General features: G+C 50.1%; 1 protein-coding gene across 2 annotated transcripts in view; it reads right to left on the reverse strand.

Annotated features, from left to right (window-relative positions):
* The window catches only part of KIRREL3 (kirre like nephrin family adhesion molecule 3), a 737,495-nt gene that overhangs the window by 55,745 nt on the left and 667,727 nt on the right, over positions 1–14,023 (reverse strand). For both annotated transcript variants that reach the window (XM_050921587.1, XM_050921586.1), the window contains exons 11-12: positions 3,958–4,058; positions 686–884 (exon numbers count right to left, since the gene is read on the reverse strand). In XM_050921587.1, coding sequence (XP_050777544.1) covers positions 686–884; positions 3,958–4,058 — 300 coding nt within the window. The remainder of the gene's footprint in view (positions 1–685; positions 885–3,957; positions 4,059–14,023) is intronic.

A 14,023-nucleotide genomic window follows, 5' to 3' on the forward strand; every position in this document is an offset into this window, starting at 1 on the left:
TTAATCTGCATGGCAGCTTTACCCGTATAAATCAGAGCTTAATGAGAACAATCCACCTGCCTGCCTGGGCATTTAACAACAGACTAAAACGGGAGTCCCTCCAGGAGCAAAACATTCTCTACAAAGGCAGAGTCCCCAACGTGGAAGCCTCCAAACTGCCCCAGAATTACTCAGAGAGCTGCTTAACCCTTTCGAGGAGCTACCCTTCCCTCCCACTCTGGCTGCCGTGGGTTCCATCTGTGCAGCCCTCCCAAAACCTGCATCTGGCATACTGGCCGATGGGCACTCTGCTTGTACATCAGGCTGGCCCGCTTGGTCTGTGTCCTGCTTCACTGCGTGGGCACAGAGCAACGAGATGCAATAGCAGGCACTGAGCTGCTGTCAGCTTGCATGGCATGGACCCAGTCAGAATTGCTGACCAGGTTTCATTAGCAGGCTCTGCCGCCGCAACCAATTTGTGCTTTGGGCCCTCTTTTATGTAGACGGTCACTGGAGCATGTAGCCCCCTCCATAAAGCTTTGGGAGCTAGGGCCATCCAACAAGCCTTCCCAAAACGTCCCAGTTTCCCTTTGAAATGTCTCCTGGATATCATAGCACCTCCCGGGTCTTCTGGAGCAGCCAGCTGCTAATTCCCAATGCCCAGGAGCCCCTTCTGGTTTCTAAGCACCGTGTCTGTGGCTCCCACCTTGTTCTTTCAGCCGGATGATCTCAGTGTCTGAGCCGAAGCTGTTCCAGGCAGTACAGTTGTAAATGGTCTGGAAATCGGCTCGGACAATGTTGCTGATGGTCAGTGTTGAGATGACGCCTTCCTCTGTGCTGACTGTCTCCACCGTGTAGCGCCCTGAGGTCCCAGACTCCAGCACGTTCTCTTTCCAGGACCAGGCCTGCAAATCAACAAGAGGGGTTAGTTGTGTTCATTGAGGGCCTGATTTTCTTAGAAGGGCCTCAACTTGACCTGGGGTGTCCACTCCTAAATAAAAGTAGGCACAGACCGCAGCCTGCGGCTGTCTAATGTGCAAGGGGAATCAGTTAGGGGTGGGACTTTCAAAAGCGTTTACAAGACTTAGGAGCATGAGTCTCACTGAAAGACACAGGAACCGGTGCTCCTAAGTCACTTAGGTGCTTTGGAAAATTCCACCCTGGACATCGAAGTGCCAGTGGCTACACTGCAGCCACTAATTTTCAAATGCAGTTGTTCTAGGTGTAAACTGAGGCACAAATTCAGAAGCCAATCAGCAAGATACCAAGATCTGGCACGTCTTGTCCAGTTCTACTAAGGGTAAGTGGAGCAGAGAATCGTACAGCGGGCCCTGTGTTTGCTATACTGGGGAAATTGAACAGACAGCTTGGCTTGAGACTGGAATGATTAAAATGCTGTAAAAATGCATTCGTGTTCAATGGGAGGGACACGCCTGGATTCTATTCTGCGTCATGCATCATCAACCTGGCTGCCAGCTCGCTCCAGCCTTCAGATTCTTTCCTGGGAGCTGGATTTTCTGATCCCAGGTGCAGTTTGTAGCACTGGCCCTGAACGTTAGCAAATATTCCTGTCTTGTAACCTGTCTGTCTCTGTCTGGGCTCAACGAGTGGGGACGAATATGGAGCCCCACAAGCAAGATCTTTACAACTGCTGCAGTGGCAACTGAATTCTGCTGCTTTAGGAGCTGTGGGGGCATTCTGTGCTGGGGTGGGTGCGAATGCGATCAAAGACCTGCTCATACTGTTCACTGCAAGTTAGCTACACTTGTGCTTCGATGACCCCCCAGAACTATAGCATCGGAGCACGCACAGCACCCCTGTGCAGCAGGGCTGTGCTATTATTCCCATTGTGTGGATGGGGAACTGAGGCCCAGAGAGACTAAGGGCTAGATTCACAAAGGGATTGAGACACCCTGCTGCCCAGTGGATCTCTCAGCTCTGAGTCAGATGGCCAGGCTTGTGAGGTGGCTGGGAAGTAGGTGGCTGGGGGGTGTTAGGTGCCTAACAAAAGGATTCTCAGAAGCCAGCACACTGAGTGGGGAGCTGCCAGAGCCAACCAGGAATGAAATGCAGAGGAAAGAGATGCGTCTTAGGGTCCACATTCACAATGATATTTAGGAGCCTAACTCCATTGGTCTGGGCCTTAGGTGCCTGAATGAGAGGCCAGAGGCAGGCACCTGTCTCCGCTTGGCATTCTCAGCCATGAGCCACATCCTGGAGCTGGGCACCTTCCCTTTGTGACTCTAGCTGTCTCACCACTGCACCAGCTTTTCTTCTCCAGCTAGTTTACACTGTTTGGTCACAAGTCGTATGTGACTCCATCCTGATTTCTGCCAATCAGTTTATGTGAGCAAATGTCAGCCGCTGGGGGGTTTCAGGAACGAGAGCTGGCAGCAGCGCCGGCCCGGTCTCCAGCCTATGAGCACAGCCAGGCCTCCTGACTGGCTGAGGAACTCAGCAAGCCTGCTCTTAAACCCAACCACTGATCTCCAGCTGCTCGGTGCACACGCCCACAGCTGCAATCTCTCCTGTGCTTGCCCTTTTCCTAGCCTGGCTCCAGCCCTGATCCTGCCCTGCTCCCAGCCTCGCTCCCCTGCTTCTTCCTGCCTCTGACCCTTGGCTCTGAGTCCTGGTCCCTGCCTCCGGCTCTGATCTTCAGCACTCTTCCTGGCCTCTGACTCCAACTCCAGCCACTAGGCATGACTGCCTCCGCTCTGCCCAGAGGCCAGTCTGCCCATATCCCAGTTCGTGACTGGGTGACTGCAAACTGCACTTCGATTATCTGCAATGTGCGACTGCTCACATAAGTCACGGAATAGGTTTATGGCTCCCTGATTGCTCCCCTGAGTCACATGGTATTGCTCCCTGTTTAAATAACTGGAAGTTTTAAAACCAGGAGACTCAGAATGGTGAATAACCAGAATCGACCACTGAACAATGTTCATGCATCAATCCCTTTGAGCATGTGACCGCGGGTCTTTATGTGAAGAGCAGCCTTCATCCCAACCACCACTCATGGCCACAAATGCCCTGCACAGCAAACTGCAAGGATGTGGTTGAATCCAACAGCCATTTGGAGTTCAAACTGTGCTGCTTGTCTTTGACCAGCTCTGGGGAATAGCCTGAAAGCATGCAGCTGGGTTGTTCCATGCTTGGGTGCAGGTGTGTGAGTTATTTCATGTTTGAAGGCGTTTACATGTGAGGGATGCTGGTCTGTTCGGTGCCCAGATGCTGTGATTTAAAGGCTGGACGAAGGTGTTTTCCTTGGTGACATAACATTGGGTTCAGTACACCTCTACCTCGATATAACGCCGTCCTTGGGAGCCAAAAAATCTTTACACGTTTTAGGTGAAACTGTTACGCTGAACTTGCTTTGATCTGCCGGAGTGTGCAGCCCCCCCCCCCGGAGCACTGCTTTACTGCGTTATATCCGAATTCGTGTTATACCGGGTCGCGTTATATTGAGGTAGAGGTGTATTAGAGAGAATGTGGGGGAGGGAATCATTTTCTTGGACCAGCTTCTGCTGGGGAGAGAGACACAAGCTCTGGAGCTACACAGAGCTCTTCCTCGGGTCTTGACCCTGGCTACAGTATACTCAAAGAAGGAGCAGCCCGGTTTCCCAGTGCATAGGATGCAGGGCTCCACCAGAACCTTTTTCCATAAGCAGCCAAGGGCTTTTTCATCCCTCGGTTACAGAACACGCTTCATTTCTGGCTTTGCAAAACCTTGTGAATTTCCCAGCCAGTCAAATGTGCAAAGTCACTGCCTGGGGCTCCCGAAGCGGCTTGCTTATTACCAAGGTGATTAAATGCCACCAGGACTTCTCTAATGAATTCACACAGGATTAGAGTGTGGCCCACAAGCCTAACCTCGTTCTCTAGCACAGGGCTGGCCAGGCGCTACCATGGGAGGGGCACCAGCTTCTCTCCTGCTGTACGAGCCCATTCAGTATGGAGATAAGGGACGAGCCTACTCACGATTCTGTCCGGCGGAGGGGTGCTGCGGATGAAGCACTTGATCTGTCCCTTCTCCCCATGCAGGGCGTGCTGCGTCTGAGTGCTGGAAATGATGGGAGGGCCTGGAAGAGAGAAGAAGGGGGTGAAATCCGGCTGACTCCCCCTATCCCCTTCCACATGCAAGGAGACCCCACAACAGGAAATATTGCATGATGCTAATGAAGAGCAAGCAGCACAGTATCCCCTCCAGGGAAGGTTTTTTGGGGGGGGCGGGGGAGGGGAGAGTGCTCTCAGAGATGCTGTATTACAGATGCACTCTTCTTTGGAGAGAGAGATCTCAGATCAAACCTTCAGGGGAGCGGAGATCTGCAACATGGACACGGTGCGGACCAAAGATACTGTATGGGGACCTAAAGCTCTGCTTTCAGGCCAGACTATTCCCTTTCAGTGGGGCTTGTGGGCCTTGCAGAGATACGCATCAGAGCTGTGCTGTTTCTGCTGAGCGGTGTGACACACACCCTGAGGATCTGCATTGTGGATACACTGCTCCCCAGCTCTTTCCAAGCCCACAGTGGAATCATTGACACAAACTGTAAGAGACCCTCACTTTCCCCCTCTAAAGCAAGGTCCCGCACGGTGCTAAGCTCTGTTCTGAATTCTCTCCCGTCTCAGGCGCCCTGTGGGCGGCCAGCAGAGGGAGTTCTGGCACAATGCAAGAGGCACCTTGTCTCTTGCTCGCCCTAGAGGCGAAAGCCCCACAGGCTGTTTTGAGCCCCTCGTTATTTCTCGCTCTCAGACAGGTTTCCCCGTTGCACATGCCCACCTGTTATAAGGCCCTGTGATGGGGTCACTCAGGGAGTGCAGTGGCAGCCTCGCCCGAGCAGCTATTCCCATGACTCAGCACTTGCATTCATTAGGGGACGATTACACTAATTCCTCCCCGTTGACTTGTGGGGTGGCGACTGAACGAGCCAGACGCAGAGAAAGCTGGCAAGGGCTGCCAGCGCCAACGGTGAGGGGTGTTAGTGTCCCGCAGACTGTGCGATCCACTCTGTGCTCGGCGACAGCCCTCACGTGGCTCTCCACGCCTCCTTCGCGAGCCTGGACTCATCAGTTCCAGTCACACAGACTGAATGTGCCATGCACGCAGCCTAGAAGCAGAACACGTCCCCAGGACATGCCTTCTGTGTCACTTGGGAACATAAGACCAGATTTACAAAGGGCTTTAGGTGCCTAAAATTGCAGCGAGGCGCCTAGTGGAGCTTTCAAAATGTCTAAGCAGGTTCCATGCCTAACTCTCATTGTTAGAATGGTCAATGGGAGTTAGGCTTGTACCCTGCTTAGGTGTCTTTGAAAGTTCATCGAGAGATTATAATGGTGTCAATACGATGTAGTACAGGGGTTGGCAACCTTTGAGAAGTGGCGTGCCAAGACTACAGTAATTTAAGGTTTCACGTGTCAGTAATAATTTTTACATTTACAGGGGCCCCTGACAGAACCCCAGACTGGCAGTGGGCTGAGCGGGGCTGCCGGCCAGACCCTGGCTGGCAGAAGCCGGCGGCTGGAACTCCAGACTGGCAGCGGACTGAGCAGCTCAGCGCGCTGCCGGTCTGGAGTCCTGGCCGCCACCCGCGTTGCCGGTCTGGGGTTCTGGCCGCCAGCCCCTGCCAGCTGGGGTTCTGGCCGCCAGCCTCGCTCAGCCCGCTGCTGGCCCGGGGTTCCGTCCATCCAGACCAGTAGCGGGATGAGCGGGGCCGGGACCCCGGCTGGCAAGGGCCCTGCAGCCAGAACCCTACACCAGCAGCTGGTTGAGCGGGGCTGGTGGATGGAACCCCAGACTGGTGGTGGGCTAAGTGGCTCAGTCAGCTGACGGTCTGGAGTTCCGGCCGCCGGCTCCTGCCAGCCAGGGTCCTAGCTGTCGGCCCCATTCAGCCTGCTGCTGGCCTAGGATTCACCCAGGCACGCAGCGGGCTGAGCGTGGCTGGCGGCCGGGACCCCGGCTGGCAGCAGCGTGCCAGTAAAAATCGGCACGTGTGCCGGGAGGTTGCTGACCCCTGATGTAATAGCTCTGCCGGCATAACCCCACAACCTACAGCCAAGTTTTTTCACAGGGAAGGAAAACCACCTTCCTCAAGCGCTGGTTGCTAGGTCGTAAGGACATAAGAACGGCCATACTGGGTCAGACCAAAGGTCCATCTAGCTCAGTATCCTGTCTTCCGATAGCGGCCAATGCCAGGTGCCCCAGAGGGAATGAACAGAACAGGTAATCATCAAGCGATCCATCCCATCGCCCGTTCCCAGCTTCTGGTCGACGGAAGAATGCTTCTACATCAGGGGCTAGGTTGGCATAGCTACGTGCCAGAGGGTGTGGCTTTTTCACACCCCTCAGCACCATCGCTATGCCAACCTAAACTTTAAGCGTAGGCCTGCTCTAGTCTGGCTTCTCTTTGATTTTAGCCACCTGCCACTTGGAGATAGATGGAAGATCTTGTAACTAAAGCACAGGCCTGGGTGTGGGGATCTGGGTTCTGATTCTGACTCTAAATCACTTCCCTTCAGTGCCTCATTTGCCCATATGGAAAATGGGTGCAGTAATGCAATAAGAATTGTTAGCACAGTGTTTTGAGATCCTCCAGCAGAAGGGGTTACAGAAGTGCTGATATTATTTAATGGCGCTACATGATTATTATACAAACAGAGCTGAGGTCATCTAGTCCATCCCTGTACAGTGCAGGATTGTTCTCCAGAGCACTTTTTTCTAGCGCACTCATATGTATAGCGGATTGTCTCTTGCGTGTGACGGAAATCATTGGATACAGCCGGTTCTTCTCAGCACACTTGTTCGATGGAGCTCTGAGTTAGCGGCAAAGGGAGCTCTGGGGGCAAACACTAGGCCTGACATCTTTCACAGGAAGCGGGTTGGTTTTGTGCCTTTGATCGGAACAAGGGAGATTTCAACCTTGGGACTGAAAAACATTTTATTGACTTCTTTGCATTAAAAATATAGACTGCTTGTGGAGTGAGCGAGCCATTCCGTGGGGACGCTGGGGGTCAGGCTGCTTACTCGGCGGCTTGTTTTTCATTTGCTGCCTGCTATGGGGGTGGATCAGGGCCCTTCATGTGTGCAGCCACCTCTGGAAGGGCGTGGGAGGTGGGGATGGAGCTGAGCTACAAAACGGTTGCAAGGCGGGTGGGTAGAGGCTAGTGGGCTCAGCCTCATCTCGGTGGGGTGTCACGGAGCGGCACGCTTTCTGGCTTTCCAAGCACAGAACGGTTAGAACTTCACCATCTCCCGCTCCACTGCTCCCCAGTGTCTGTGCCATGCCAGAACTGCCGCTGTCTGTCAGGCCAAGAACTCGGGAATCCAACAGCGCTCGGTCTGCTGGGTGGCATACGGAGGAGGGGAAAGTTAGGCTTCCTGCCGCTCTCATGGCGCTCCTGTGCCAGCGCGGGGGAAGCAAATGCAAATGAGGGAACGGCTACCAGCTATGCTCTGGAGCTGCCACTGCATAATTAACTTTCTGAGGTGCGGATTAGAAAGAAAGGGGCTCGCCCTTTGACAGAGCATGGTTTGTCTTTGGAGCATTTAACCTTCAGGGTGGGAGAGGTCAGGCCCCTAGCTCTTTCAGTGAGGACCTGGGAATGAATGGGGATCGAGGGGGAATGATTCCAAGGGAACGGAAAAAGTGCTGGCATCATAATTACTGTTTATTAGTCCCTTAATTAAAATAGATTTACATTTCTGTGAGCTGCTGCTGCAGCTGCTGGCAGACGGGAAAACAGCAACAAGCCAGGATCCAGGCATGGTTTGTGCATCAGAGTGAAGGCAATTAGCTCCTCTGACGGGGGGATGAGGCAAAGGGGCTGCGATTGGCAGGATGCAGGCTGCCCCTGAATGAAACATTCTGCACGCTCGTTTCTTTCCCAGTTGAGTGGAACATGCTCTGAACGCCCATGGCATGGTGGGGCCGCTCTGCCAAGCATAGCAAAGTGGACTGGCAGAGACAAGACCGGTGGGCCATACTTTGCTCCTAATGACCAACTGAGCTGCTGAGCCTTGTTTTGAATTCACATCTGTGGATTACATTGGAAGACTTCTCCTCCCCCCAGCGCGCGCGCGCACACACACACACACACACACACACACACACACACACACCTTTTCATGTGTAAACACACACGACCACAAATATTCATGTACATTCACACTTTTCATGCATAAACACATATGCATGCATATATATATATACACATTCATACACAAATTCACAGATAGATTTGTGCATAGACAAGCTGGCGTAACGCATGCAGAAAACACACCTACACTCACTCAAACACACATATTTGCACACATACACACACTCTAATATATATATTCTCCATCTGTCTCTCTCTCACACTCACCACACAGAAATCCTCATTCCCACAGCACGCTTTTGAACAGAGCTAGTTGCAATCTGCAAAGAAAAGTCTATATGCACATTTGGATTTTCAGAAGACTGCGCTTTGGCTGAATTAGCACCATTTTAAGACTCCCTTTCCACACAGATTCTCAGAAAGGAATGGTTGATAAAAAGGAGACTTTTAAGCAAATATTGCAGGATATTTGCAACAAGCACATTTTGAATTTGCAAACATGAATATGTCTCGTATGGAAAAGTCCTGCAGAATTTAATAAAAAATGCTAGATTCTATAGAACCTTTAAAACTGAAGCGTGAGATTTACCCCACTATTGAATTCTTAACCAGACACCAGGAATACATCATGTGACTACACTGTCCAATCAAAACAGCTCACCTATTGAAGACTCAGAACAAAACACATGCAAACAAGCCCCAGCCTAAGAATTATTCACAGAAATTATTTGATGAATAATTCCGAATACAGAATACACAGGAGAAAGTCAAGATTCGTTGAGAGCTAATTCCCAAGCAGAGGTGAAAGTCACAGAATGACTCATAAGAGAAAATGAAAAACATTATTTTGCAACACTTGCCAGAGAAGTAATTTTCACTGACATCTTCTGCCCAGGTCTGGTTCCAAATTATTCTCCCAGCTCTGCTCTTACATAAGCAGTCCCTTGCATTCACCTATATACCTCTGCAGTTGCACCTCCATACACATTCCCACCCCTTCTGGCGCATATGCTTTCATAGATACATCCTCACTCCTTACAAGCTGGCAAAGGATAGTCTTTTCACAGCACTAGCCTGTGCCTCTGCCACAGGTTTAGGCGAAGATTTTCAAAAATAATGACCAGTCATGTGGGATACCTCCATTTTTGGACACCCAACTTGATTTTCAGGCAGCGACGAACACCCAGCCTCTGGGATTCAGGTCCCTGAAAGGTGTCTGGAGTTGGGTTCCCAAACATCATGGGTCAATTTTGAAGAACCTTGACCTTAATCTCTCTGTGCTTCATTTTCCCTATCAGTAAAAGGGAGACAAAGAATCCGGCATAGGGGGCTGTGAGGGTAATTCCTCAATGTCTGTTGGGTGCTCACACTCTATAGTGCTGGGAGCCCTAGAAAGGCATGTTAAGAAAAGAGCCTGATGTGAATAGAACACAAGGATGCATTCCTTTGCTTATTCAGAGATTATGAGCGTGAGGGACCCAACGATGAGAGGGGTTTGTCGCTCCTAAACAGAACACAGCTTTAACCAAATGGAGTAGACATCTTTAACGGAGGCTTTGGCTACAGTAGAAAGGGTTTGGTGGTAACATCTCTTCGGAGTTTCCGTTGAGAACTCTATAATGTTGTTTTGCTAGTATAGCTTATAGTGTTTCTCTAGCTTTTTGATACCAGAGAGTGGCTTGCTGCCTTCCTAAGCTGTCTCAGGGAGATCTCTGGGACCAGCGCCAGTCCACGGACCAGTCATTGAGAAACGCTGGCTTATACCAGTCCCGTGAACAAAATATACCAGCAACAGCACTTTCCCCCCAGTATAGCAGCACCTAAACTAGGACTTTTGCCAACATAACGATGTTGGTTGGATTGGGGAAAAAAAACACACCTCTGACCGACTGGACGTTTTCAGTTAGGGGTGGGTGAACTCCAGTGGCTCAAGCAGCTTCATTAGCTTTGAGAAATAGCCCTATTTGGGATCATTACCCAAACTGCTGTGGCCTGGAGGCTGGGCAGGACAATCTCATCAGAGCAAGTCCCCCTCCTAAGGCTTCCCTTCCTGTCTGAGGTGAAATCAGGATGGATTGAACTCATTGCGACCATCTGTGTTGGTTTTATCAGAAAGTTCACCCAGCTCAGCCAACATTCACTCATGCTTAATGTTCCCATCTATCTCGCTCCCTCTCTTTTCCCCTCCTGTGTGCGGGCAAACTGATACATGGTGGTTTTAGTTTTTAACCTCCCGGTTAAAAATTCTATTATCCTGAGTGTGTCCTACTTTCCATATGCTGCCTTTTGGCACCCTGAGAATTAGGACCTGACGGTGAAGCAGAAGTAGGACAGAGAACCCTGGATTCCCTACACGGGTCTGCATTCTGCTCGACTGCCTTCCTATGCAACGTTCGTTTTTAAATTGGCCATGTATGAGTGTGTATGTGTTTGTGCGAATTTAGTGCTGGAGAAGAAGGTCATCAGTTTGATCCCATTCAAAGGAGGGAGGTGCCTACTGGATCTCTGTCAAAAGGTGTGCGGGTCCCCAGAAGGGCTTTCCTACAGGAATGACAATGGCCTCCCTCTCAGAAGCAGAGAGGGCTCAAAAAGAAACCAAGAGTCACCTGCGTGGGAGCAATGGAAAGTGCAGGAATGGGGCCACAAGTGTAATAGAAGACAGAAAACCCCAGATGCGCATTTCTAGGTGTTGGACGGACAGCCCTAGAGACTGAAGCTTTCTGGTTTGACTTATAACTGGTACAGCTTAGGCTTCGGGCTATGCTTCCGCACCTCCCTTCCCAGAGAAGGGGAGCCCAGGAACTCAGTTCTTGACCTCTTTGCTGAGATTACCAACCTGGAGTCACAGAATCATAGATTATCAGGGTTGGAAGGGACCTCATGTAGCCCACCTCCTGCTCAAAGCAGGACCAATCCCCAGACAGATTTTTGCCTCAGATCCATAAATGACCCCTCAAGGATTGAACTCTCAACCCTGGTATTAGCAGGCCAATGCTCAAACCACTGAGCTATCCCTCCCCTCAGGGCACTTACCCTCTCTGAGGCTGAACTCAGGACCTTCAGATATCAGACTGATTGACATATTTGGACTCAAGAAGGAATTTCCCCCAGGTCAGATTGGCAGAGATCAGGAGAGGGGTCGCCTTCCTCCGCAGTATGGGGTATGGCTCACTTGCAGGTTTAAACTAGTGTAAATGGTGGAGTCTCTGTAACTTGAAGTCTTTAAACCACGATTTGAGGACTTCAGTGACTCAGCCAGAGGTCTATTACAGCACTGGATGGGCGAGGTTCTGTGACCTGCAATGTGCAGGAGGTCAGACTAGATGATCATGACAGTCCCTTCTGGCCTTAAAGTCTGTGAGTCTGTTAGTGTGATCTCTGAGCTATGGACACCTCTCCCACAGAAAGAGACCAGTTCCACCAAACTCCTCTTCCAGGGGTCACTGGACACACATCAGATGGCCACTGCCAACCTGGGCTGCACCTAGAGATGAAAGGATCCATAGCTTATGACCAGTCTCTGCCCACCTGTCTCTTCCATATATCGGGATGATTTGCCTGTCAATTTCTGGCATTATGAAGTCTCTGGGAAGAGGGGGCATTTGGATGCTACCAACTGCTATGAACTTGTAGGTATATTATGACTATCTGTATTTCCGAAGCACTAGACACTGCTGTCACAGACCAGGACCCCACCATATTGTACACCATTCTCCCAAGCACTGCACAACACGGAACAAAATGACAGTACTAACCACAGAGAACATATGTTCCTTGTACAACTGTGACACAGAGGGTCATTGCTGGTTTACTAACCTGTCTCAGCTACTCATCGGGCCTGACATACTCACGACACCTAACACACTATTGTCATGATACATACCCAGACCATGGCATGTTGAATATCACTGGCAAATAAATAACTCACTGACCATTAATATACTTGTGTGGTGTATGTACGGGGTGTGTACAAAAGTTATGGATATGTGCTAGAGCTATTTTCTTAAAACATGTTTTGGAAGCAATGCATATGCCCAGTTTGTCCTAGACAATGGAATGGGTACTTGCTTGGCCACCCGGCCTGTTCGTCAGGCAGAGACAGTGAGGGTACATTTACAGAAAAGGTAAACAAAGCCCTCAAACTAATAAGGGGAGAGATAACAATTCAGTTATCACCAGCAGAAGAGGAACTAGCTCGAAATCTTCACCAGACCCCATAACGTCTCTTCCCAGCAGGAGAAAAGGAATTTTATCCGAGAATCCATTCCAATGGTTTACTGGACTATAAAGACAGTAGGTCTGAACCTTACATGATAAGTAATTGAATCAACTGATTGGATACAATATTACTGTATTATAAAAGCATATCAAGTAAGGTCTTTTATGACAACTAATGACACACTGGTGCTTAATATCATTGTGAAATGTCTGTATTAACACTCTGATGAATTATGGGTACTCGCTGCTATTATGCTTTAAAGTCTGTGACCAAACATAGGGAGAAGCAGATTTTCTCCCAGACAGGAGGGAATGTAGCTATCTACCTGTCTCCAATGAAATTAAACAAGATGTGACCAAAGACAGTTAAGCTTATTTACATATGACTCAGCAGGGAGATGGGAAATCCCCAGGAAGGGAAGAACAGCACGAGGTCATCTAAATCTGGGGACAAACCAGTGAGCTTGGGAGGATATAAGGAGAGAGAAGGAATCTTGGCATCCATCACCGGACAGACACAAGAGGCCAGAGCTTTTGTAAGCCTAGAAAGATGGGACCTTCAAAGGGGTTGAAGTCTCTGAGTATATGTGAGAAACCTGCTCAGGCAAAGATCTTTCACTAAGAAGACAAGGGATACCAGCCCCTTGTACATCTGTAGAAGGTCCTGACTGAGAGAAATCCAGCCATGGCTGGAAAGAAAAAGAGTGATAAGAAATCTCCCTTGAACCAAGGCTGTAGCTTGCTGAGTAAAGTCTCAGCCGCTTGAAAGAGTATTTTACTTTGATTTGTTTGTAACCATTCTGCCTTTATCCCTTGGACTTGAACTCACTTAAAATGAATCTCTTTTTGTTCATAAACTTGGTTTACTTTTCATTTAAACCAACCCGGTGCTGTGTTTAAATGGACGCCATTGTTAACTCCAGTTTAAGGCAAGAAGCTGCCGTGCTTTTGTCTCTTTAAAGGGGCTACACACCTTATAAATTCTCTGAGTGTCCCAGGAGAGGCCTGGACACTTTCAGTGCAGATGGTCTGGGGAAAGTTTGAGCCTAGGGGTGCAGAGGTCACCCCGCGAGCAGTCACCAAGACTGATGGAGTCCAGGATGGGGCTGCTGCGCTGTAGGCAAGCTGTTGGGGTCAGAGCACTGAACCAGGGCTGCACAGCACACAGGGACTTGCATGCCTGCTTGCTGGCTCTCGGCAGCCAGACTGTGAGCCACAGAAGCAGAGCATTTAAAGCACCCAGGCTTACAGGCAGGGGGTGACACAACCTCTCACTGGTCTGAACTGCATCCCAAAATGTCACAAGGCCCCAAGGAAGTGGGATGCGATCAACACACAACATGATTTTGCCCTGGATGTGTCTCTTTTTATGCTTACTAATCTACAGTCACGCTGACGGGGAACAAGGTGCTACGGCTTGGACACACTGCGTCCGAAAGGCAACGCAGGCACTTTGCCCACAGCTTGATATCATCTCCCAGTAAGGACGCAATTAGGGGAAGCTCATTTTAATACAAAGAGTCAGCAAGACGCCTCTGCACCACTGAAGCCCTCAAAAAGGGCTTGTGTGTAGACTTAAGAGATGCCCAGGCCTCCACACTGATTGGAATTTCATGTAGACATGTAGAATGTCAGGACAGAGCGGAGATGCTCTGGCCTCAGCTGCAGCCTGTGGGGTACTTACAGTTGCCCCCACCTGTTCCTGGACTTGTTCTCTGGGCATCAATCTCCC

This window comes from Gopherus flavomarginatus, chromosome 13 (genome assembly GCF_025201925.1).
Source record: "Gopherus flavomarginatus isolate rGopFla2 chromosome 13, rGopFla2.mat.asm, whole genome shotgun sequence".
Taxonomy (NCBI): Eukaryota; Metazoa; Chordata; order Testudines; family Testudinidae; genus Gopherus; species Gopherus flavomarginatus.